At 44.8% G+C, this 25,532-nt stretch overlaps 1 protein-coding gene across 7 annotated transcripts in view; it reads right to left on the bottom strand.

The window, feature by feature from the left end:
• The window catches only part of CHD6 (chromodomain helicase DNA binding protein 6), a 97,160-nt gene that overhangs the window by 16,075 nt on the left and 55,553 nt on the right, over positions 1-25,532 (bottom strand). For 5 of the 7 annotated variants that reach the window (XM_033153229.1, XM_033153234.1, XM_033153228.1 and 2 more), the window contains 19 exons: positions 22,688-22,837; positions 21,589-21,654; positions 19,967-20,025; positions 19,109-19,226; positions 16,936-17,022; positions 16,090-16,224; positions 14,007-14,128; positions 13,215-13,458; positions 12,201-12,377; positions 11,375-11,518; positions 10,680-10,935; positions 10,071-10,281; positions 8,204-8,399; positions 7,495-7,659; positions 7,021-7,203; positions 5,669-5,779; positions 2,489-2,691; positions 1,863-2,062; positions 960-1,119 (listed from right to left, as the gene is read on the bottom strand). In XM_033153229.1, the coding sequence (XP_033009120.1) occupies positions 960-1,119; positions 1,863-2,062; positions 2,489-2,691; positions 5,669-5,779; positions 7,021-7,203; positions 7,495-7,659; positions 8,204-8,399; positions 10,071-10,281; positions 10,680-10,935; positions 11,375-11,518; positions 12,201-12,377; positions 13,215-13,458; positions 14,007-14,128; positions 16,090-16,224; positions 16,936-17,022; positions 19,109-19,226; positions 19,967-20,025; positions 21,589-21,654; positions 22,688-22,837 (2,987 nt within the window). The remainder of the gene's footprint in view (positions 1-959; positions 1,120-1,862; positions 2,063-2,488; positions 2,692-5,668; positions 5,780-7,020; positions 7,204-7,494; positions 7,660-8,203; positions 8,400-10,070; positions 10,282-10,679; positions 10,936-11,374; positions 11,519-12,200; positions 12,378-13,214; positions 13,459-14,006; positions 14,129-16,089; positions 16,225-16,935; positions 17,023-19,108; positions 19,227-19,966; positions 20,026-21,588; positions 21,655-22,687; positions 22,838-25,532) is intronic. The other 2 variants (XM_033153232.1, XM_033153233.1) reach the window with 2 other exon arrangements.

Below are 25,532 nucleotides of genomic sequence, written 5' to 3'. Positions count from 1 at the left end.
GAAAGCTGGCCTTGCAGGGACCAGATCCCAGTGCTAGAAGAGAAGCCACTGGGCATGCAGGCTGGCGAATAAGCAGCTGTGGTTTACGTTACACTTCACTCTTACTGTGCCATTAACTTGAGTTACTACCCAACATAGGTGCACACAAAAAGAAAACACATGAGATAAGGTGGTATGTGAGGGGGCAGATGATATGCTGCAGTCAATGAAATGTATTGAAATATAATACAGAAATTCCAGGTTTTCTAAAACCAGACAGTTAAGAAGAAGCACACTCGCTTGGTATCCCCTTAGTGCCAGCTGGGTTGCATTTGGGACACAGGGGAGCACAGTCCCAATCATGTGTCCACTGTGCACTGTAGAGAAGTGAGCAAAATTTGCCAGTTGCATAGCCTCTTCCAGAAAATCATGATTTTTTTTTTTTTTTTGCAAAAATCCACTAGGTTTTATTCAAAAATGTTCTGAACAAGCAGAGAGCATGCATTTTTCTCTCATGACTTGCACCAAAACAGAGAAGCTAAACACATCTAATGTTTATGGAATGAGTGGGTGCTTGTTTCCTGCTCTAGACCTGGGGGGGAACAGGAACGGTGCAAGCACATGTCCCTGAGACATTTTCCAATTTGTACACCATTCCATTTTACAGAGTCTGCAAAACTTGAGCTGGGGAACTATCCTTAATCCTCATGGATCCACAACAGGAAATCCCAGCTTCCTCTCCATACAGTTTTCCAAACTTAAATTTCTTCGACAGTTCTCACCAAGTTTTTTTTTGGGGGGGGGAGGGGGAAATTGACTCCTGGTTCCAGAGGCGTAAAAACAGGAGCAGACTTCCTCAAAAAAGGTTTGAGGCACCTCCATGGTGTACATGCACAGCAGCTGATAGATCAAATAAGACCCCACAATGGATAATCAATTCTGGAGCCCCCAGTCAGCAACCCCCCCCCCCATTTGCTCACTTGTTGCAATGTTGTTTTAGATGCTTTTTGTAGCTGTCATCGTGTAAGACAATCTCTGGATTGCAGGTGGTGAGCCAGTCAGCATTCTTGATCTCAGGGAGCAACATCTGGTTCTTGGTTTTCTTGCCTTTCCTTCCTCTTGGCACTGGGGCTGATAAGCCTGCAATAGGCAGGGGGAAGAATCATGAGCACCACTGCAGACTCAACATGGCTCTATAGCAGATCTATGGCCAGATCTTTTATCTCCTCATACCTCCTCATATGAACTGTGACAGATGAACAGGGCCCTCCACCTGTCAGTCATCTGACATCATGATGACATCAAGTGACTGAAAAGTGGGTGGTTCCGCCCACCTGCTGAAGTTGAGCCACAGGGGAGTGGGGATAGGGATATGCTTCCATCATGGCCCCACAGGAAATACACAGAAGTAGCACCCAACAGGACTGAACTGTCCATTTATTAGCTGATGATTGAAGAGTTCAGTCCTGCTCTCTACACAGTTCTGTGCAGGACTGAACTCCCTGCTCATTAGCTGATGAGCAGTGGGTTAAATACTGCTGCTTTGTTTGCATGTGCCAGTTCCCAGCAGGGAATCACAGGAGAATCACAATAGATAACTGCTCTGTGTTCAGTCTTAAATCTTTTCACACCATGTCTCTATGCAACTAATGCAGCTCTGATCTGAGAAGCGCCTTTGTTGTAGATTACAAATGAAGGTTCAATCACTAAATGGATGACTTAAAACTTTTACACTTTATTAGCAAGTGCTTTATTAGCTTTGGTGTAAGCTAGAAAAGGATCCCATGTCGGAAGTTTTTATTTAGCTCCTACTTTCATTGTATTGAGGTAAAGCTGAATCTTAAAGTAGGTGACAAAACAACAACAAAATGAGCCTATTGTACCTGAATGGTTCTGTAGGGCCTGGTTCTGTCCATCCTTTGTGGGAGTGATCAAATCCCAGATAAAACTCTTTATCTTCTCATCTCCCTTATAATGTCTGACACAGTAGACTAGGAGTGCTCGGCAGATCATTTCCATGTCTTTCTCGTTGAGATGCCATTTAAACCGGCCATGGGTCAATATGTCTTTCCAGCGCCCCCAGCTTGAAAAACACGAGATGTATCTTACATACTAATGAGGACACTTGGCACTTTTCCAGCATCTTCACACACTGCACTTTATCAACGAAGCCTGGCCAGGCTCAAGAAAAGGAAGAGAGACTCATAGAAAGGGAAACTATAGAGGAAAATGAGCAGGGTATTGCTAAAGGAGGGATCCAGATCACTGGGTCTGGATTTTGGACCCAGAAGTATTTATTCCTCCCACAGATTTCCCTCTAGGTATTGCAGAAAATGCCATGGCTGATAAAATTTGGGAAAGACTGGACACTTATTCTGCACTGAACACTTCACAGATTGCTCATACAAAGGAAACCACCTTCTAGGGCCTGCCTACACTATAGAAACTGTTGCCTTCCCAGGATAATATGGGGCTGGGCTCCCAGGAAAAGCTTAACAAAAAGACACACCCAAATATAAGCAGGTTCTTCTCCACACGGAAACATTCTGCCCGTAGGTAGCGACGTGTTCTTTCATTGAGGCGTCGCGAGCGTGTGGGTCGCTCATCGGAGTCACTGTCTAGTTCAGAGAACTCCATAAGTTCATCCTCCTCAAAGGAATTGTAGTGTTTGGTCTGTTTACGGACACGGGGCCTATCAATCACTAGGCTCTCCTGTGAAGGGAAGGAAAAAGAAGAACAGATATAACTACTTGAATCTGCACCCAAAGCTGCCTGGGATGGTTAACCATTTCTTTCTGAAACTGTAACATCTACAGATTTTTCAGAAGTAAGCACTGATATACATCTTTTTTTAAAAAAAAAAATCACAGCTGGAATGGCCAAGAGTTGGTAAATCTATTTTCAAGAGTTGGCCACAGACAAAACAGAGACTGTGCACCTGCCCCCACTTTCCTGTTTTTCAGAGTGACTCTTTTATTCTCTCCGCCCATGTTCATTATTGCACGCGTGTTGTGGCAGGAAAACAAGAAGAAAATATCTCAGTGGTTTGTTGCATAGCAGTATTTCCTCTGCTGTGGCTTCTTTTGGCCTAGCTGGAGTATTAGAAGGCATTATCCTTATGCTACATTCTATAGCCTCTCTCCATGTGAACCAACCTGGACCATGCAATCATCATCTGAGGCCCTTCTTCATGTGCCTCCTCTGCAAGAGATCCAGAGGGTGGCAAAACGAGAGCAGGCCTTTTTCTGTGGTAGCTCCCTGTTTGTGAAATGCTCTCCCCGGGGAAGCTCGCCTGGTGCCTTTGTTACATATCTTTAGGCACCAGGCAAAAATATTCAGCTTCTCCCAGGCCTTTAGCTATTCAAACAATATGTGACCTTTTAAACTGGAGGGGTGGGGTATTGCATTTGTTTGTTGCTATTTATGCATTTTTGTGATTTTATATTGTAAACTGACCTGTGATCCTCAGATGAAGGGCGGTATAGAATTTTAATTAACAAATAAGGCAGACACCAGAGATGACTGGTTCTGCCCGAGGTAGCTGGACCATACTGAACTAGTTTATTGACTGAGCAAGCAGGTACAGCGACTGGGCTCAGGAGGTGACACCCGCGTATGCTGTTTTTCTTCCAGGTAGCTGAACACTTCAGTGTTTCTTCCTCCCCACAAAAAACGCAGCAACCACACTCTTGTTTTCAGTGCCTCCAACTAGGAAGACTGACTGTGATGGCTGGAGCCACCTAATACCTTTCAAAGGTGGGGGAAGGGGGGAGTTCCTTTCCCTTTAACAGCAGCAACTATCTGATAAGCAAGCATGGAAGGAAATAATGGGAGATATGGTTTCCTTTTGGGGATGCAGTCTTGCCTTTGGCAGAGTACAGACAGCAAGAACAGCAATACTTTTAGTTGCTACAACTCACATCGGTATGAGAGAAGGACAATGCAAAGCTATTGGACTGCCAAAATCCAAAGCCTGAACCATTGTCTGCATCTCCCCCTGGCCCAGTACAAAGTGATGGGTTCCTTTCATTCTATGCTCCTATGCAAAAGCCACAGGTGTCAACATGAGCTTAAAGACAAAAGGGGTGAACATCCACCTCCAGTATTTTGAAAATACAGGGATTAATTTGTTAATGGTTAATTCATCAGAACTTTACATAAAACCTGAAAACAGCACTCTTTTCAAACAAAATGGTGAATGATGGTTGTAAAGGTAATGAAACTTAAAGAGATATAAAATATTTCTTTGTAATGAGGTTTCCCTCCAATGTCTGCTGTTTATATTGGCTTGTGCAGATTTTTCACCTTAAAAACAGCAATGTTAAGGAAATCAGAAAAAGAAAAAGAAAGGATAGAAAATAGTAGATCAGGTTTTAAAGAAAAAGACTTTAATTATATGCTTGAATTTTACATTCTTACAATGTCAGTTGATTTGATTTCACAGCACAGAGTATCTAAATTGCTAAGTGTGGGAGCTGAAGATAAATTGCATCTGGCGCTCAATTTAGAGACTGGTTTAAAATTGAAAGGCTGTTTAAAACTGTACCCAGCTTCATTCAGAATGTTAATACTAACTTCAATCACTGTGTTTTGTTTTGTGATGGATCTTGAAGAAGTAACGTTTACTTGATTTAAAAAGTTCTCTATTCTCCTCTGGATTTTTAAGTGACAGTGTTTTGTCTTATATTCAACAATTTTATGCAAGTGTGTTTGTGTGTGTGTGTCTTCACATGTGCACGATCATGCAAACATATGTATTGTAGACATACATATGTAGTAAGTAAATGTATTTCACACCACATGTCAGTGCATTACTATAGGCCACAATTCTAAGCAAGTTTGCTTGGAAGTAAAATCAACAGGACTTGCTTTGGATTAAATACCAGGCTACACTGAAGGAGTACATTAAATACCAGGCTACACTGAAGGAGTGGCCAAAAAGAAGGAAGGCTGACAGATGCAAATCTATAAACTTAAAACAGACTTCTTAACCCTGAGATGAAGAAGAATAAAGTTTAATTTGAAATAAGCTATAAGTAAAGGTTAGGTTGTTAAGAAAAACCAAAGTTGGGCCCAGTGAATGACTGGGGAGCACTTGATGTTACAGCATTGCTAAAGCTAAGCCACTATAGACCTTATCAGTTCCTTGGATGAGAGACCACTAGACTCTTCATGTATGAATTAGATACAATTAAAATAAATAAGTACTTTTTTGTTTGATACTTACGACATACCAGGCATTGCTAGATAGTTTGCAAAAGGAACAGGCTTTAACTTACAATAGCTCTCTCAACACATAACACAGACATAACTTAAATCTGCAAGTTGTGTCAGAGGCACTTGCTAGTCAAAGCTATCAGCTGAATAAAGTTATTAGAATCTGATATCCTGACTCAGGGCCAGGTTGTGCTACTGTGCCATACCTGAGTGGGTCAGAGATACTGCTCACACAGGACAACCCTCAGACCAAGGACCTCAGCATGAATTTATAGTATTAGAAAGGATTCTAATGACCCAAGTTCCTGCAGAAGAGATGTTCAGATGATCTGCATCAAGCTCCTGTCTTCCATAATATACCAACAGTAGCCCAAAGCACCATTTAATAGAGTTTACAGCAAACAGTTATGTAGGTATATATGTTTGTGCATGCATTTTATTTCTGGTTCCAAAATAGTAACATCATAATTACCTTCTCATTTTTTGCATCTGTATCCAGCTCTGCTATTTTTGCCCATTTCTGCCAGAAGTTGGGATCATCTAATGAAATGTCAGTTCTGTTTCCGGAAGCAACAAAACTGGCCTAGGAGTGAAATGAAAATTAACAGACTATACCTCACACAAGCAGCAGAACAAAGGAGAGCCATGAATCCTTTATGCAGAACCACTCAGAAAGAAACCACACCGGGGTGCAGACAGAGAATTTGGTAGTTAAATTAGAGCATGCCCAGCAATTGGCTTTCTCCAACATGCTAGGGATGTTAGGCCCTGGGATAAACAATACGTGATTGGGATTTCAAAATGGTGTTTTTTCTGGATATTTATACATACCAGGCATTGCATTTAGCAGGTTGGTTTCAAGAAACCCAGCTTGTCAGCCAAGCATATAGTTGATAACATATAGGCAGAGGTGAGAAACAAACACAGTGTCTCACCGCCAGAACTCTCTTGGTGCCAATTCTCCGCTATGCAGCACAGACTACAACTTGATTCTATGAAGAAGTTGACACCTTGGACAAACATCTCACTAATACAGGGAAGGCAAGGAGCATGGCTGGGGTCACACAGGGCCTGTATCAATGGTCAGTATCATTTCGCATCCCACACCCCACCAGGGGGTTCACTGACAAGACCCCCATGGACCTGCTGTGCTAAGAAGGTAGAATAACTGGGGGAGGCAGTTGCTCCAGTGTCCTGGAGCCAACAGCAGAGTCACAAGGCAAATGCTAGATAGAAACAATTCATACGACTATTCAGTCTAATGATTCAGCTCCGTCAAACACGTAAGAACATAAAAAAGCCTGCTGAGTTAGGCCAATGGCCCATCTAGTTCAGCATCCTGTTCTCACAGAGGCCAACTAGATGCCCCTGGGAAGTCCGCAAGCAGAACTCAAGTGCAACAGCACTCTGCCCAACTGTGATTCCCAACAACCAGTTTTCAGTGATATACTGCTTCCAACAGTGGAGGTTTGAACATCTTCTCTTCTTTGCTACACATACCCATTGTTCAATTGTAATTCTGATTCGTAACTGTGTTTCTCTGCATTTCTTTAGCAGACATCTTTAGTGTCACAGGAAGAAGGTAGCATTCTAATAGTTTTTGAGAGTCCTTAACCAAGAATGCAATGAAACCAGAAAAGAAGCTCAAACTTCACAAAAACAAATGCCTGTGAGAATCAGAGGGGCTTGCAGAAAATAATGGAGCAGAGCACAATCCCATTATTCCCAAAGGCATGCTCTCATATCCCTGCATGCTACTGAAAATCTAAGAGGACTATTGCAGGCTCAACTGGTTTTGCCCCCAAACAAACAATATACACCAACCTTGGAAAATGTGGAGCCTTTCCCTTCAGTCTGGATAGTGATGGTCTGGGTTCTGCGTTGCAGGATTTGGTCAATATCTTCCTCACAGAACTTGGAGCCTTCGTCTTCTTCATCCATCAAAGCCCCATAAGCGCCTTTTCGCAATAAATCTTCGACCTCAATCTTTGAGAGCTGCTGCACCTTCCAAAGAGACAAAGAGAAAGAAAAGAGAACCCCACCTTGGACAGCGAACAGAAAAAAACTCTGACAACTTCAAAAAGTAGGTTCTGGGATAGCTCAGTCAGTAGAGCATCAGACTCTTAATCTCAGGGTCGTGGGTTCAAGCCCTACATTGGGCAAAAGATTCCTGCATTGCAGGGGATTGGACTAGATGATCCTCAGGCTCCCTTCCAACTCTATGATTCTATGAAGTCTACAGAAAGGAATGAAAATTAGCACAGACCCAAAGGTCATGGTTCCAAAAGGCCTCCTTACCCCATTGTTGCTCCCCTTGCGATTTATGTCCTGCAGCACCGCTTTGTCTAAGCCTAGCTTCAAGCTGGCCTTGTCAAACATCTCCCGCTCATAAGAGTTCCTAGTGATGAGGCGATAGACCTTCACTGCCTTGCTTTGGCCTATCCGATGGCAGCGAGCCTGAGCCTACAGGAGAGAGACAAGGAAGGCATCACTGGAGACAGAGCTGGCAGAACTGGAGGCAGCGGGGGAGCTTTCTCCATCCACATCACCATCAAAATCCTTCCCCCACCACCTCTCTTAACCTTCTCATAATTGCATCTGAACCCATCAGGTGGAGGAAGAACAGCCATGCCATGGCTTCCCAGTATAAAAGACCGTAATAGACACCACCATAAGACTCACAATCCATAAGACTCACAAACAACCAAAGTATTTCCAAACCCAGGAATATTAGATTTTACTTTTATTGTTGGGAAAACTTTCACGAGTACAAAACTCACTGAAAACTAAAAATGCATGTACACCTGAAGCTGGTAGAGATACCCTATTGATGTGGAAGAGATGGGAGTGTCAGATTCATGCCCCTTCAATTACCCTTTTGCCTTCTGAGTAGTGAGTTCCACATTTTTCATGGTCACTCTACATAGCCTCTGTTCCCACAGACAGCAACAAGTTTTTAGCCAGACCTTTGGACCATGTGGTCCCATCTCAGAGATGTTGGCAGTACCTGCAGATCGTTTTGTGGATTCCAGTCTGAGTCAAAGATGATGCAGGTGTCAGCAGCAGTAAGGTTGATGCCTAGCCCTCCTGCCCGTGTACAGAGCAAGAACACAAAGCGGTCTGAATCCGGCTTGCAGAAGCGGTCAATGGCAGCCTGGCGTAAATTCCCACGCACCCGCCCATCAATGCGCTCATAGGTGTATCTGTGTAAACAGGGAGGCATAATAGGTCACTTTGGGAATAGTGCAAAAAGGAACAGCAGCACCACAGAACCAGGACTTTCTGCCTCCAACTGTGGCCAAATTAGCAACAGAGTTGTGTTGGTAAAGCTAAGCAAACCCAGTTTCCTTACTCTGGTGTTGTGGAAAAGAGCAATGGCCATGAAGCAGCCATCCCTGTTTCAAATCTCAGTCTGGCTATGAATTCTTTGGGAGACTTCAATCATGCCAATATCTTTTAACCTTACCCCAATCTCTATAATATGAAGAGAATACTGCTGGCCTATGTTACAGGCTTGTTGCCAGGATTGTTGAGGCAATGTGTATAGAATGATTTGCAGCCATGCTCTAAAGTGCTAATATATCATCTTCATCTTCATCACCACCACCATCTGAATCTGGTTTTTTTAAATAGACATGCATAGGATCTAGGAGTTACCCTGTTATCAGCAAATACACCTGGTACTCCAAGACCCCCCTCCTATAACCAAGTTGGTCACCTATAATAATCCCAGTTTCACCCAAAGCCCACTCCCCGCCCCCGGGCTTTCTACCAAGATGCTCTCTGACACCAATAGTCAAGAAGTAGTAAAGCAACTAGATTACTGTGCAGAGCTGGAAATATATTTCATATAGGCACTAGTACTACATATTCAAAAAACTATTCAGTTCTCCTAGGTCCCAAATTAAAGTTCTAAGCACCAGGCAACTTTAAGCCCAGGATTTTCCCAACTGTGATGTGCTACTTCTTGTGCTACTTCCAGCAACCTTTGTCACATTACAGAAAGCAGCTGGAATAAGATTCGAGATGGTGGCTGCAAGTGTGCTGCTTAGAGAGCGGGTCTCCACCAGGGAGGCACTTTTAAGCCAGCAGTGGCTGGTTCACTCAGAGATGCCACATTACTCTGTTGCAGCCTTGTGGCAACTTAAGCACTAACTAATGTGTTACTGCACAAGCTTTCATAGACTGGAGAACCATGGCTTAAAATGGGACTCTGCTCCACAAAATCTTATGCTATAATAAATGTGTTAAACCTTTAAGGTGCCACAAGACTTTCCCACATGAGAACGAACTTAAAATTTACTGGACTGCTTCTTAATTAGGAACAGAAGAAGCTGCCTTATACCAGATGAAAACTATTTGTCTATTTAGCCCCCTACTGTCTATTGTGATTAGCAGTGACCAATCAATCCTATTTTTAACAGGGGATGACAGGAATTGAACCTGGGACTATCTCCATGCAAGGCATGTGTTCTACCACTGAGCTATGGTTCCTTCCCTCTATGGGTACTGAATTCTCAGTAGAGACTGCTATCCCACATAGTAGTGGGTCAAGGCAGATTGTGACTCAAATGCACAGAGAAGAATGGATCCAGGGGAAGTGAGTTATGACAGCTGCAAGAGATGGAGGGTTTGTGCTTGCTTTCACAGCACAGCTGTTGCCTTCCTGCCTCCAAGGGTAAAGGAAGAGAATCAATGGGGAAAGAGAAAAACAATAAGGGGATGAAGGAGAGAATCTAGGCAGAGGGGGAGAAGAAAATGGTATATATAAGTGCTTTGGAAGATGACAGTAAGCCTAACAGCTTAGCATGCTCTGGAAGGATATCACTGATCCAGGTGATGCTCTGTGGTGCGAGCTCTTGGGCTGTACTGACCGTCTCTGGATGAGATAATCCTCCAGGATATCAAGGCAGCGCACCATCTGGGAGAAGATCAGCACCTTGTGCCCGCCTGCAATCAGCTTCGGCAGCAGCTTATCAATCAACACCAGCTTGCCTGCTGCCTGGATCATCGCCTGTAGCTGGAAGTCAAGAGCATCTGGACTGTGGGTTTTACGGAAATCCTCCAGGATCTTCTCCTCTGCCCCTGGCCCAGAGAGAGAGGGGGAAAATTCACCAGCGGTTCAAGGCTCATAATCAACTCCCAAAGCATTCCTAGCACATTATCACTTTGTTTTGGTGCTGCTCATTATTTACCATGGAGACTTTGGTAAAGGAACTGTGAAGGGGGTGCAGGTAGCCCGTATACCTCTAGGCCAAGGGTGGGGAACCTCTAGTCCTCCAGATGTTGTTGTTGACTAGAACTCCTCCTGTCCCCCCTGTTGGAACCATTCATGGCACCATCACCCCTAAGGAAACACCCCATTCATCTGCTAAAAGGAAGTTGCTACGGTAACTGTTGCCTCTTCACTACGGATGAGGAAACTGCAGCGGCACCACAGGTCAAATGTGCTGGAGTACCCAGATTCCAGCCCTACCCCTTACCATTGATGAGGTAGGGGTGGTTGCAGCATTTGCGCAGCTCCATCATGGTGTTGATGAGGTTAGGCATGTTGTGCTGGTTAGGACCCTTGGACAGGAAGCTGAAATTCTTCTCCAGGATAGCCCGGTAGTATTTCTTCTGGATGTTGGTCAGTTCTACTTCAATGATGGTTTCCTGTTTGGGTGCTAGGTTCTTTTCCACATCGTCTTTTAGCCGTCTCAGCATCATGGGTTTCAGGAGGGACTGGAGCTTTTTTACCTGTCAGGATCAAGAAGAAAGATAATCCATTAACACTGCATGGGATCTCAGCTCAGACAGCAATTCTGGAACATCACATACAAAGGCTCTCCACATGCCAGACCTAGCATACTGATTAAGTAAGCAACTGCCCAGAACTCAGACATGCAAATTCTAAGATGTCAGGGCAAAGCCCGCTTACTGCTCTTTTGTGAGCCTCAAGCAGGGAAAGTAGCATATGCAACAAATATGCCTAGTTGGGAGAAAGGTGGTACATACTCTATTACTATTATATATTTATTTATACTCTGCTTTCTTCCTGTCAGGGACTCAAGGCGGTTTACAGATAAGAGCAACTAAAAACATAGGGGGAAAAACATTGAAACAAACACACTCTACTATAGTGGGCCCTGGATCAGCACACCAGCTGAGAGTCAATCCTGCAACCTTTCCTATTTACCTGTTCCTCTGTCTTGAGGTCCCCAAACTCTTCCAGGAAAGCAGTCTCAGATGGGAACTGCTGTGGCTCCAAGAAGTTCAGCAGGCTGAAGAGCTCCTCCACCGAGTTCTGCAAGGGTGTCCCAGTCAGGAGCACTTTGTGTTCCTATTTGCCATGCAGGGAGAGATCAGGACAGGACACTTGCTGAGGCAACAGGATGGACAGGGCGCTAACTCCTGCATTGTGGCCCCGCAGTGCTTTTGCTTCTGGAGCAGAGGCAGCTGATGACAGGCCACTCTGCCAGTCAAAGGGTCTTTCAGCTCTCAGAGAAGCCAGCTTCTCACAGGCCATTCTCACATCTTTACAGCCAGCACCTGCCCTGCCCAAACCATTGCCACCCGAGGGAGAAGCAAACATTCTATTGCAAGCCAGATGGCTCCAAGCCATCTTCCTACAGGAAAGCACTCAACTTCCCAAGCTGCCCACTGTAGAAAGTGCTAAGAGTCCACAAGTTTTGACTGATGGTTTCATCCAGACACAGTCACTCTCCTAAGGGTATAACTGGAAAAGCTATGCTATGGTATGCCTCTGGTGTGCATGAGAGACATGCAGCACATAGCTAGAGGGCTGCTAGAAGTTCCCTTTGGTGGCTTTGAGAGCCATGTAGCGACAAAGCACAATTATCTTGGGCAAACCTCAGGGCATGCGTTGTGCAACTGTGGAGTAGGATCCTGGCCACAGTGAAGCAATAGAAATAGGTGTGCACTTGCACACCATTCAGTATCCTTGTACCAGGGTTGGATTCCCACAGTGCACAGAAGAAGAAATTCAATTTGGAAAGCCTCACCAGAGACATGAGTTTCAGTCCTTCCAGTAATTTGCAGTTCCTGTTCTTGAGCCGATGGGCCTCATCGATCACCACACAGCGCCACTGGATCTTCTTCAGCTCTGGGCAGTCAGCCAGGATCATCTCAAAGGTGGTGATGACTACATGAAATTTGAAGAGCCCTGAAAGAGGATTGCCCTGGAGATACCAAAACAAGATGGGAGAGTTTGCTAGCAGCTAGGATTGCTCATGTAGCAGGAGTCCCTCAGGTTCTTGACTGAGGCACCTGATGCCTGTAAACTGCCAGTCAAGCTCAACAGAAGGGGACTTGCAAAGCTCCACTTAAAACAGAGACCATGGAACTACATCACCAGTAATCTTCTACTTACTCAGCAGTTGCCCATACCTAGCATAACTCCACAGTTCACTGAGCATACCCATAAGTAGAGAAGGGGCTTCATCTATAACTGAAGGATAAGCAGCCCTTCTCAGTTAGGTTTCTCCCCCAAGGTTTCCAGGTGGTAGAGCCCCACTCCCTGCTTTCTGAAAGTTTTGTTCAATTCTGACAGTGGGGGGAGGTGCAGCCTGAACCTCACTTTCAGAACATCCCAAACATGTGCCGCCACTGAGTCAGCTGCACCACTCACACTACCCTCAACTACTCTAAATTACAAGTGGACTGGTCATCTTGGCTGTGTTTTATTTCCACTGTCAGAGGTAGGTTGTCCCTGAATACTAGCTGTTGCAAACTGCACTCAGGTCCTGCTTGCAAGCTTCCCATAGGTTTCCGGTTGGCCACCATGAGAACACTGGATGACATGGACCTTTTTAGGTATCTTACATTTTGTTGTTGTTCTTTTTCATGTACTCCTTGGTTTTAGACTCCCCAAAGTAGTAAAGTCTCTCCACCCTGCTCCAGAGCATTCCTGGGAACCCTGCAGGCCACATTCCCAACAGAAGTTAAAAAACACACCCAGGCACAGCAGTAGCAGCAAGGATTCCAGGGGTGCCTGGAGACCAGAGAGCATCACAAACCTGTGGATCCCGGTACACCATCTCATACTGCTGGATCATCTGGCGGCTTATCTGGCTGCCGTGGTACACGATGGCATTCATCTCTGTCCACGTGCGGAACTCTCTCTCCCAGTTTGTGATTGTGGAGAGTGGGGCAATGATGAGGAACGGCCCCCGAAGGCCCATCAGGTATATCTCAGAGAGGAATGTAATGGACTGGATTGTCTTCCCCAAACCCATTTCATCAGCCAGAATACAGTTCTTCCTATGGGAAACACCACAAGCAGGCATTACAATCCCTGGGAAGCACACAACTGAGCAAGGCCTCCTGCAGACAATTCCTGGCTTTAACACTGACACAGTGTGTTACCTAGACAAGTTGTTTGAACCTTCTGGTGCGCTTTCCCCCATCTACTTGCTTCTTAAGAGTTCATGTCTACATCCCACAGAAATGAGTCCCAAATTAACTAGTACTGATGGTAAACAGCCTCATACATTTGCAGCAACAGCAACATGTGCACACAGTATGGGGTTAGCTTCCCATGCTGCACGTTTCCAACAGTTACACAGTTCTCCTGCCTCCACATTCCTAGCATAAGTTATAGGCACATTTGTTCCAGCTACCCTGCAAGTGACTAAGAAGTCAAGCCAATTAAACTATATACCAAATCAACAAAAAACACCCCCAAAACCTAGCTGAATGCTTGTAGCCTCTGAAATATGCTAACAGCACCCCTTCAAACAACTCCTGTTGTTACTTCATTGTTACTGATGACATTTACCAAAGATGCCCCTGTGCCATCTGCAACTCACCTGTTGTACCAGTTGAAGAGCAGCCAATTCATTCCCTCCAGCTGGTACTCCCGCAGTTGGTTGTTGTTCTTATAGTCCCGAGTTTTCACTAACTTTTGCCAGGACTCAGAGGCAGGACGCTCCTGGAGGGGGAAATCAGAAAGGAGTACAGTGAATAGTGCAAAGACTAATCTTACCTTGGGAAATATATTTTCATAATTGATTAGCACTTCTAACTAGTTCTCACATTCTATAGCAAGCTACATTTTGTGTTTATGGTAGGTGTGGTATGGTACAGTACTGTATGGTACTGGCTATAGCAAAAGTGCCATGCATTCACAGATTCCAAGGGCTGAAAGGGAAAACCCCATCATCAAATTCAACCCACCTACCTCTACTGGCAGCAGAAGGGGTGAACCTAAGTGATAGAAGCACATGTGTTCCATGCCAACTTTATGATGGCCAGAATACTGTATTAGGCCAGAATACACTGGGAGCCTGATAAAGTAAAGACATGCAATGTGCTCACAAGTTTTCCCATAGTGGTTCAGGGCAAAAAGAACAAACTAGGGCACTTACATCATTCAGATCACAGTGTGCCACAGAACAGGAAAGAACAGAACCCCTGGGTGACTGAAGCCACATCCTACAGGCAAAAGTTTTTGTTTGTTTGTTTGTGTTTAAGCAAGCAAAAAGGTCTTGGGGCAAAACTCCTTACTGACCTAAAATATGATACTCATTAGGATCTATAACACAATGGAACAATACCAAAAACCCATCCACACAAGTCATTCTAGGGAAGCATTTCATTTTTAGTCCTCTGGCACAAACACATCCCACAAATGACCCCATCCAGAGCTTTGGATTCCTTTGAGGAAAGCAACATTTGTTTATTTTTATTTATTACATGAAATTGTTCCTACACCAGCTATTTCAAGGGGTAGGGAAAAGCTGAAAAGAGATATAGATCCCTAAGCCATGCTACACAGCAAGGGACATTCAAAGGCCACTGAAGTAGCCACAGCTCTGCTCAACATCAGCAGCACATTAAGGCACAGCTCCTACTCCATCCATGTCTTCACAGAAAGGAGACAGAATATGAATCTTTCAGCACAGTCCTTACTTCAACTCAGAAGTAAGTCCAGTGGTATTTACTCAAAAGTAAATGTGTACAAGACTGCAGCCAGACAAACTGGTGAATAAATCCTCCTAATGAAGATGAGTGGAACACACTAGGAATTTACGAGAAACATAGAAGACTGCCTCACACCAGGTTGGACTACTTAGCCAACAACAATATTTTTTATTGAATTTATTTCACGTCCTTTCGCCAAAATGAGCCCATAGGAAGCCCAACAAGCCAGATGTGAAACAAAAAAATTGTTTCCTTTTGGAGGGTGTCTTGTTTTGTTTTGTGGGACCCAGGTCATTTGCAATACAGTTTCATAATTTTACTTGTTTTATCATTGTAATGGCTTATCTACTTTTTCAAACTGTATATTCTATTGTTGTAACCTGCCCTTGGGAACTTATGGTGAAGGGCAAAGCACAAAGTCACTGAAACTGGAGGTAATATACAGACATCATGACTATCAGTCACTTACCCCTTCCATCTTATAAGCCTGACTGGATTTGCCTACTACAGTCCTCCTGGTTTTCAGAGAAGCTACTACCTCTTTTTATGGGGGTCAGCTCTGCTCATGTCAGTGAGCCATTAGTTACAAACTTATGTACCGAACATGACACCTACAAAGCATCTCTGCACCATCCAGCTGGAGCTCACAGCACAAAAGATATGAAGAGCCACTATCACACAACCACAAAATGATGATAAGCAGCAGTTCATAACACTTCTTGAATAGCCAAGGCTAAACTAGCAGGTGCTCTGCGAGACATCTGGATGAAAGTGGGGGAGGAAGGGCTGGAAAGAGAGGAAGGTTACTGCTGTGAGTTGAACAGCCTCAGCAAAGATATCAAGAGAAGATAAGGGTAGGAACAACAGTTTAAGAGAGAGTGCCAGGATGGAGAAGAACCTAACGCTAAAATTCATTCACGCAGAACATTTCCCTCCTTATTAAACTGAAGTTTCTCTCTTAGCTCTTACCAAGGATTTGATTTCTGGTTGGATTTGCAGAGAGAGAAACTCTTTGATCTTTCCAGGGTCGACATCTTCCTCCAGCTCCCAAGTGCTTTCCTCATAAGGCAATGAGCACCATTTCACCAGGTAGTGAGTCACCTCCTGCAATCCATGAAGAACAAAGGAGATGCAGAAAACAAGTGACAAAGCGCAAGTGACAGAACTCCTTTGGGAACCCTGTTCTGTACACATACCAAGAAAGCAAGAGCCTTAAGCAAATGGAAGTACATAAAAATCTGTTGCACAAATCCCTACAGAGAAGGAAACCGAGGATAACGAAGGTTTGCATCAAGACCGATGGGAACTGAGTGCAGGGATGCAATGCTGACAGATGCAACTGTACAGCCAGCTATCATAAAAACATTCCTAAGGCAGAGGAGGGGCTGTTTTTTCTAATAATAATAATCATAATAATAAACTGCACATATATATCTTAACTCAGGGGTGAGCAGAAGATCTTGGCCCAGTAATGGTTAGTTAGTTCTCATCTTGAAGAAGCATGCATACTCAGAATATTTAAAAGCAATTAGTTATGCCCTCCACAGTGATGAATAAATTGGATTTGCGTTAAACGGCATGACTTAAATTAATCCACACACACACCCATAGCTGAAGGAAAGAGGTGAGTGGGTTGAAGCTGGGACATTTGCATGCAACAGATATGCCCAGCATTAAGTATCAGCACCTGGCATTCTTATCAGTGCCACACTACTCTGGCGCTCACACTGCACACACTCTATGGTCCGTCATGAAAACAAGAGGGATTAAGGAGCTGTCAACTGCAAAGAGCAACCATGCTAGAACAACATCTACCTCCCCAGTGTCGGAGTCCTTCGTGTGAGCCACCTCCAAAATTCTATCAACTTCCACGTAGTCTGGGTTGAACATATCTTCATCAGGCTGGCAGAAAAGGATATAAAACAACAGGACATACATCAAGACAAGCTAAAACTTGACTGAACAAAGTAAGCATGAAAACAATAGCTTCTGAAGCCATTAAACCAGGATCTGTTGGATTATTGTGGTATTAGAAAGCCACACAGGCTGCTACAGGCACTGCCTCTTTTATAAGCCAGTAAAAAAGCATTAGTTGTCCGGTCAGCAACTCTGAATTTATTTTGGACTGAGAAAGGACTGAAGATCCTTGGACACTGGTTCTGCCTAATGACTCATTCCTACACAAGCTAAAACACAAGCAAATGAGTCTTCACCAAACTCTTCCAGCATTTCTAACAGAAGCAGCAGAAGCTGCTTACCTCACCTTACGTGCCTCATCTGATGACTCCAATTTATAAGCCAAGATACAGGCAAATGGAAGTACATACCTGAGTGACATAAAAGGGGGATTCTGCCCAAGCCTCTTTTGATGTTCATACTGGGGAAGAGGGGATTAAAAAGAAAAATGGAAACCAAATCCCCCTACTAAAAAAAACTTTTTTGCTCAGGCTTTCACATTTCTAAAACAGCGAAGGTGCTTAAGTTTAAGAGGGGAGGAGTATCCCTTGTGTTCTCAGGCTATGCTGAGATTCATTTGAGAGATGCGGATAGTATGTGGCACAGAGAGCTTGAAATGCAAACCCCCCATACACGGAGTGTGCTGGCCGATTCTGCGTAGAGTCCAGCCCCCTTTGGGTCAAACTTGAAATAGGTTCAGGGTCCTGCCCTAAGCCAAAGAAGATTTTACCTTGCAGAAGGAAGTTGGAAGCCCAAAACAGAAAATGACACCCCACACATCATTTACCAGCTAAGAGCCTCTCTTGTCTGAAAGGAAGCTCTCTGCTGCCAATGACTGCATCATCACCCTTCCTCAAGGTGATTTTTTTTCTTTTCTTTTTTGTCTGCAGAAGCCTGTGCAGGATTATCAGGGAAGGGAGAGCAGCAGCAATAAGGTTTCCTCAAAGTCCATAAGGTTTTTGAGTGTTCAACCAGGGCTTAACTAAAAGGGTCTTACACAGATGTAATGGAAAGCCACTAAGGGCCATCCTTTTCCTCTTCCTACTTGAGGCGAAAATTCCACAATGCATGCCTAAACACAAGCATGCAAGGGTGTGGCATCCTGTTAAATCTGTTAAAGAGAGGAACATCCATGATCAAGTTCCCAAAAATAGATTCTGGCTACCTTGGTTCTCATGGAACTGTTATGGGGCAAAATGTCACCATACAGAGCTCTGCCCCCATTCAAAATACAGCAACTTCGCATTTTCAACTATCTGGGCCAATAGACAGGCTATGGATTAACTGACAGCTTATAAATAATGAGCAGGTGGAAACTAGCAGCTATTTATTCTTGCCAGCGCTTCCTTCCTCTTTCTCTCTTTAACAGAGGTGGTAATTCAGGGAAGAAATGCAGAAATGTGATTGCTTATCACAGCAGTGTCTCTTTAAAAACCTCAATGGTTCTGGCACAAAAGAATATGGAAAGCAGTGTGGGAATTGGCTCTCACACTAGGAGACAGGAGGTGAGGACCCCAGTGCATCAAGCAGAGGAGCAGCTGCTCATTGCAGACAAAAGGGAATGATGTGGCACCTTCCACCAGAAACATTTCACACTCGTGCCAAGAACCTGTACAGACAAAGGGCTCAAAACTCCAAGGATTTGCAGCCGCAGTTAGAAAGCAATTTCAATTTCATATTGCTCTGATTTATACCCACCAGGGATGCATGGAAAAAGCTGCAGGTAGCAAGCCTGGCAAGAGTGATAAATTCATATTAAATTTCATTCTAAGTGAGACCAATCTACCTACGGAGCTCAAGCACATGTGCATATGCAAGTAAGTGGAAGAAGAGGCCTGGTGAAACTCTGGTCATTCCTGGAACCTCCTCTGAGGCAGCTGGGTCACAGCAGTGACAATGGGGGCCCTCCATACATGCCTGCACCTTGGTGGTGCTGAGAAAAAGCACCCCTGGGTAATGTAGCCCTGACACACGACACATCACATATTTCGAGGAGGGAGTGTCAGAGTAGCCCGCCAGGGTCAATGCTCACCTCAGTGAAAATGTGCTTCATCTGGGCCTGCTTATTGCGAAAACGCTTGATCTTCTGGGAGATGCGTGGGTCTTTCTCCAGCTCCTCCATTGTGGCCCATTTGCAGTGTAAGTAAGAACTGCAAATGAGCAGAAAACACCATAAAGGGCATGAAGAAACAGAGCTTGACAGCCTACCCTCCCTCCCCCCCAAAAAACCCAAGGGAACACAATTCTAGGACATCATAAAAAACAGAGCCGTAAAAGCCACAGGGTTGTATCCAATGCAGCGCTTCATAAAATGTCCCATCGGTGCCTGCACAACATAACTTTATCTCCCTCTCCTCCCCTAAACAACCCCTAGATCTGTGCTAGAGGTTCCCACCAGCCTTCTGGAGCACATATGGGAAGAACGCAGGAGGAGGAGAGGAGAGGAAGCCCCATCGTGCCAGTGGAAATCCCTTGTGCTGACAGGATGCATTAGTTGAATTCTGCCCATAACCAGAAACTTAATGGGGGGAGGGGGAAACAGAACTGCATGGCAGATGAGCAGCACGTGTAAGCAATGGTCAATCTCACTTTCTAATAAAGATAACTCACTTGGAGTGGGGAATTAAAGGGAAGTTCAGGTCAAACTACAAATAAGGAAGTAGGCTGCGAGAAGCAGACCTTCTACCCAAGTGAATGGGGGAGAGAAAAATGAAGACTACAGGACAGCAGACCACTGAAGCAGTGAAACTGAAGACAAAGCAAGAAGGTGCAAGGAATTAGCACTTGTTCCCTAAAGACACAGCAGTGAGGTTGGAGTGAGTGGAAGGAACAAATGAATTATCAATGCGTAAAGAAGCTGGAAAGAAGATAATCCACATGCCATACATACAAATTGCGGTACTTTACGTAGAACTCTTCCTGCTCGTAAGTTGCTCCTCCTGGGTAGGTCTGGAACAACAGCAAGTGCTCAGTAAGCCTCATTTACATGGAAGAGTTACTAGGACCACACTGTACGGCCAGCGTGATCTCACCTGAGCTGTTCTGCTCTAATCTAGCAGAACAGAGTGTAACAGACTCAAGCACCTTCCTGCATGATACATGGGAGGGCAAATGCCAGAGCCCAGTTGGCAAGAAGCACAGAGGTGGAGCAAGGAAAGGCAGAAAATTCTGTTTCCATCCCCAATCAGTAATGGAACTCTTGAGACTTTCAATAAACCTAGGCAGCAAGGAAGGACAATGCAGCATACAGGACCTAAATCTGATATTAAAATTCCCCCATGTGCTTCAGGAGCAAATAGCACAGGCAACACAACACTGTCAATGGACAAGAACTGACCACTTCTAACCCCAGAAAATATACAGAACAACCACTCCTGACAACTGTGTAAGAAAAGCCCTATCGCTAAGCAGACTGAAGACTGTCTTTAAAGCACATGCTTTATTCTACAGCAAATGGTGTAACCCACTTGTGACGTGGTAAATAATATGTCAGCCCATATTAATATGGAGTCCCAGATTTAAGCAGCCACATCTCCACCTCCTCCCTTCAGCTTGGGACTGGAGATAGGAGGCAGAATAAGTGGGCTTCTCTCTGTACCAAGCTCAAAGCACTAATTGGGTGCAGAGGCACAGCGAGACTCTGCCTTCCCTACCTCCAATTCTGAGGTGTTGTGGGCTTGCTTTCTGCCCCTCCCTATCTGAGCTGAGAGTTAGATTTTCCTGTGACCTTGGACTCCGTTTCTCAGGCACAGTAAAAGGTCAAGGACAATACCCGGTACAATTGCTTCATCAAAACAACAGGTTGAAAGCCTAACTATTTTGATTTTTTAAAAAACAAAAACAAAAACAAAAACAAAACTGCAAATCTTGCAGGAAGAATCATTATGGTAATTCCAGCTCCTTTCTCTAAATGTTATATACTCAACCACATGGGTCCACCTTCCTATTCCATGATATGCAGACTATGTGCATGTACTACATCCAATGCACAGTTTCTCCTCCTCAACTTCACATCGTATACAGTTGTACCTTGGATCCTGAACGCCTTGGTACTTGGACGTTTTGGCTCCCGAACGCCACAAACCTGGAAGTGAGTGTTCTGGTTTCTTTGGAACCTGAATGTCCAACAGGGCTTTGGAAGTCGAATGGACTTCCGGAATGGATTCCGTTCGACTTCCCAAGGTACGACTGTAATTACTCTATGAAGAGTGAATGCCTGATTCAGAAGGATACTTTTCTCCCTTACACGCAATCTCCCCACTCAACTGCACCAACCGCTTCTACTACTAACAGTACAGAACATTTGTCTAGGGCCCATACCATGTTATACCAGTTCATAGAGGCAATGTAGCCCCAGCCCAAAAAGCTTAGTCAGCATGATGTCAAACTCCTACAGCAACCCTACATGGGTTGCCATGGCCTAACTCTACCCACTAGAGACCTTTCGTCCAACATACATCGTGCAGCCTAGAAAGAGACCGGTTAGGATCTCATGGTAAGAGAGCCACTCACCTCCTTCTGCACCATCCTGGAGGCAAGGATCCTCTCAATGATGTTGGCATCATCCTCGGGAGGCTCCTGGGGATCCCGAGACAGTAAGGTTAGTTATTCTGATACAATAGTGGCATCTGATGCCCCAGAATTGCACAGGTTAAAAAGGGGGGAATCCTCAAGCTCTCAAATCCCAACTCTAGGCCTCTTCTGGAATTAAAAGACAGGCAAATGTGTAGGTCAGGCTTCATCAACCTGGCACCCTCCAGGACTACAACTCTCATCAGCCTGATGTCATCCAAAACATGTGGAGGGCACCAGGTTAATGAAGGATGTACTATAGTAATTCTGCTCATGTAGGGCCAGGCGCCCATGAGGTCAGTGGGGTGAGGAAGCTGCCTCAGGCAGAAGCAGGAGCCACCACACCACCCAGCTAGAGGAGGCTGCGGTGTGGCAGTACAGCATGTTCCCATTTTGCCTCAGGTGGTGCACTGCTCTTGGCTTAGGTGCTTTGTGGTGTGCTTTGCTATGACACTAGGACTAGGTATATCCACATTCAAATCCCTGCTCAGCCATGAAGCTCACTGGGTGACCTTGGGCTAGTCACGGTGTCTCAGCCTAACCTACCTCACAGTGTTTTTGCATGGATAAAATGAGAGAGGATACCATGCAGGCCACCTAGAGCTCCTTGAAGGAAAGGTGTGATAGATATGTAATAATAAATAAATAATAAAATGTGGAGTTGCCAGTGAATATGCCTGTACAACATACATGCTCACAAATAACTGCGTATCAAATCCATGTTACCATTTTTGTTTTGTTTTGTATGTATTAAAAAGTAACGCGTGAGGCCCTATTCAGACCACCACTGGAAACAAACTGGGAGCTTAAGAAGTGAAGTTAGTTTACATGTTTTGGTTACTTGTACATAGCATGTTCTGTTGTGTTGGACCCTCAATGATATGGCGATAGCACCAGCGTATACGTGTCTCTGCTCTCAAACTTTTGTCAATATTAACCCAGACACCCGCACGTCATGTTCCTATTACATTTCTCCTCCATATCAGATTATTTGGATGCAAAGAAGCAAACCTTGTTTCCTCAACAGCCCCAGCCTTACCTCTGCCTGCCAGGCCAAGGTAGATGCAGAGAGAGCAGAAGCCCGACCAGCTCCCAGAACAGCAATTGTTTCACCATCATCATCCACCACCTTGAAATCCAGGTCTTCATTGTACTTCCTGCGCTTCACCTGGCGGCCAGAGCGGCGCTTCTGTGTATCAAACAGAAGCTCAGATAAGAGAGGAGTGATGCACACCTAATTTCCTGACTCAGATCTGACACTTGCCCAGCTAATACAGAGAGCAGGAACAGGACTCAGAGCTTGGCTGGTGCTCTCCCAGCCCTTGCAAAACTAGGGCACTGGCAGGATGAACAAAGCAGTCGTTTGAAGGACACAGTCAAATGCCCCTCTAACCACACAGTCATTTTTATTTATTTAATTTACACATAAGAGGACAAATGTAATATAGCAAAAACCAGCCCTCCACCAGTACACTATTTTGTTTTTGTTTTTTCAAAGATATCACACCTTACTATTCCATAGAATTATTCACATACAGTGGTACCTCTAGTTGCGAATGGGATCCACTCCGGAGCCCCGTTCACAACATGAGCAGAACGCATCATGAAGTGTTGCGTCTGCGCATGTGCGCAGCACAATTCGGTGCTTCTGTGCATGTGCGAATCGCTGAACCCAGAAGTAACCCATTCCGGTACTTCTGGGTTTGGCGCATTCGTATCCCGTGATGAACGCAACCTGCAGCTAACGTATCCAGAGGTATGACTGTATCTCAGTCTGCCATACATGTTCAAGTACACAGCAACTGTAAAATCTCTGCTTCTTCTTTGCTAACATTCATCAATGCAAATAACAAGGGTCCTCCCATTCAATCTCTCATCCGAAGTCTTAGGGGAATGATGCATCCAATTCCATTTGATGCTATGTGGTGTAGCTAATAAGGCTGCAAAAAACTGTGCAGGGGTCTATTATGTTTTCCATTCAATTTAAGGGACAGCTTTTCTGCCATTACTATCTTCCAAGACCATCATTTCAAGCATCCTACACCAAGGATGGGACATGGGTGGCACTGTGGGTTAAACCACAGAGCCTAGGGCTTGTTGATCAGAAGGTTGGCAGTTTGAATCCCCGCAACAGGATTAGCTCCCATTGCTCGGTCCCAGCTCCTGCCCACCTAGCAGTTCGAAAGCACGTCAAAGTGCAAGTAGATAAATAGGTATCACTCCGATGGGAAGGTAAACGGCGTTTGCGTGCGTTGCTTTGGTTCGCCAGAAGCGGCTTAGTCATGCTGGCCACATGACCCGGAGGCTGTCTGCGGACAAACGCCGGCTCCCTCGGCCAATAAAGCAAGAAGAGCGCCGCAACCCCAGAGTCGTCCACGACTGGACCTAATGGTCAGGGGTCCCATTACAGTGGTGCCTCGCAAGACGAAATTAATTCGTTCCATGAGTGCTGTCATATAGCGGAAATTTCATCTTGCGAAGCACGGTCAGAGGAAGCGCGGCTTTACGGGGGGGACGGGACCGCAAAACATTTTCGTTTTGCGAGTCACAGCCACAGGAAACTTCATCTTGCGAAGCACCCTTTCGCTAGCGAATGCCTTTTGTCTAGCGAGTTTTCCGTCTAGCAAGGCATTCGTCTAGTGAGGTACCACTGTACCTTTACCTTTACACCACGGATAAATCTGGAGCCAACTCTTTAACATCAGTCCCTCTGGTCCTGGGTGCTGTACACCACAAGACAGGGGAATCTGCTCTTTCACAATCCTATGCATGTTGAAAGGCCCCATAAATCCCAGAAAGAAAACCAGCACATAGCAAACTACAAGGCAGGTAATGACTATTACTCTGGTGGCTGAGAATCTGCACTTAGTCAAATACATCTAAAACCTCATGCCCCTCACCTCAGTTGTTTCCTTCCAACAGCAAGTATCCTTCTGATTTCAACACCATATGCTCCTGGAAATCTTCACTAACTCCATTGGCAGTGTCTCCATAGACAAGGAAAGGAAAGGGAGGCAAATGCCCTTTCTGTTTGGGAAGCTCTAAGCACAATTCAGCTCACTCCACAGAATCACTTTTGCTGTCCTGTGTCTTCCCTGGAGCTGCCCTTGAGTAAACCATCACTCCCTTCATGCTGCAAATACTCTCCGAGCAAACTCCCTGTTGAATTCACAAATCACTGATTTAACAGAGCATCCCCTTCAGCATCCTTTATCTCGTCTCCAGCTTTTCTTGACCCATAATTTTATTGGGTCTGTTAAGAAGCAAATTGATCACAGTGCTCCTCTCAGCTAAAGCAGTCCTAGCTACAGAGACAGAGCTGCAACTCCTATTAAAGGCTCAGTCTGAGGGTGGTAGCTGCTGAAGCAACATCTGAGCACTGCTCATATGAAGTATTCAGCCTGAGCATGGAGCTGTCCAGGGTACCTTTGCCTCAGGTAAGGTCAGCAATCGCAAGAGTAGAGGGAAAAGTTGAGAGGAGAGCATTCTCTTCATACCAGTTGTATCTCGGATGCATGGCTGGACGGTGAGATCTTATTATTTTTAAAGGAGGAGATACACACACAGCACCCCCCCTATATTTCACTATACTGCATAATCAATTCTATACTATATAGATTCCGACCTCTCTCCAGCACAAGCAGTAGCAGGCACAAGATCAGTACAGACCATGCTATCCATGAGGGGAAGGGGTCACGTAGTATTAAAAAACAACAAGGCCTTTGCATTTTGGACATACCTACACAGTTTGGCAAATTCCCACACTTCTGGTTTTGTGCACAAACTGCTATCAAGATGTATCCTTTGGGATTCACATTGTAAGGAATGTGTGATTAAAAAATGAGCTCTCCAACTAAATAGGAGGAACATTACTGGAACAGCAA

Source organism: Lacerta agilis, chromosome 6 (assembly GCF_009819535.1).
Source record: "Lacerta agilis isolate rLacAgi1 chromosome 6, rLacAgi1.pri, whole genome shotgun sequence".
In the NCBI taxonomy this organism is placed as follows: domain Eukaryota; kingdom Metazoa; phylum Chordata; class Lepidosauria; order Squamata; family Lacertidae; genus Lacerta; species Lacerta agilis.
Note: the sequence above shows the minus strand (reverse complement) of the source record. Positions and strands in the feature narration are given on the sequence as shown.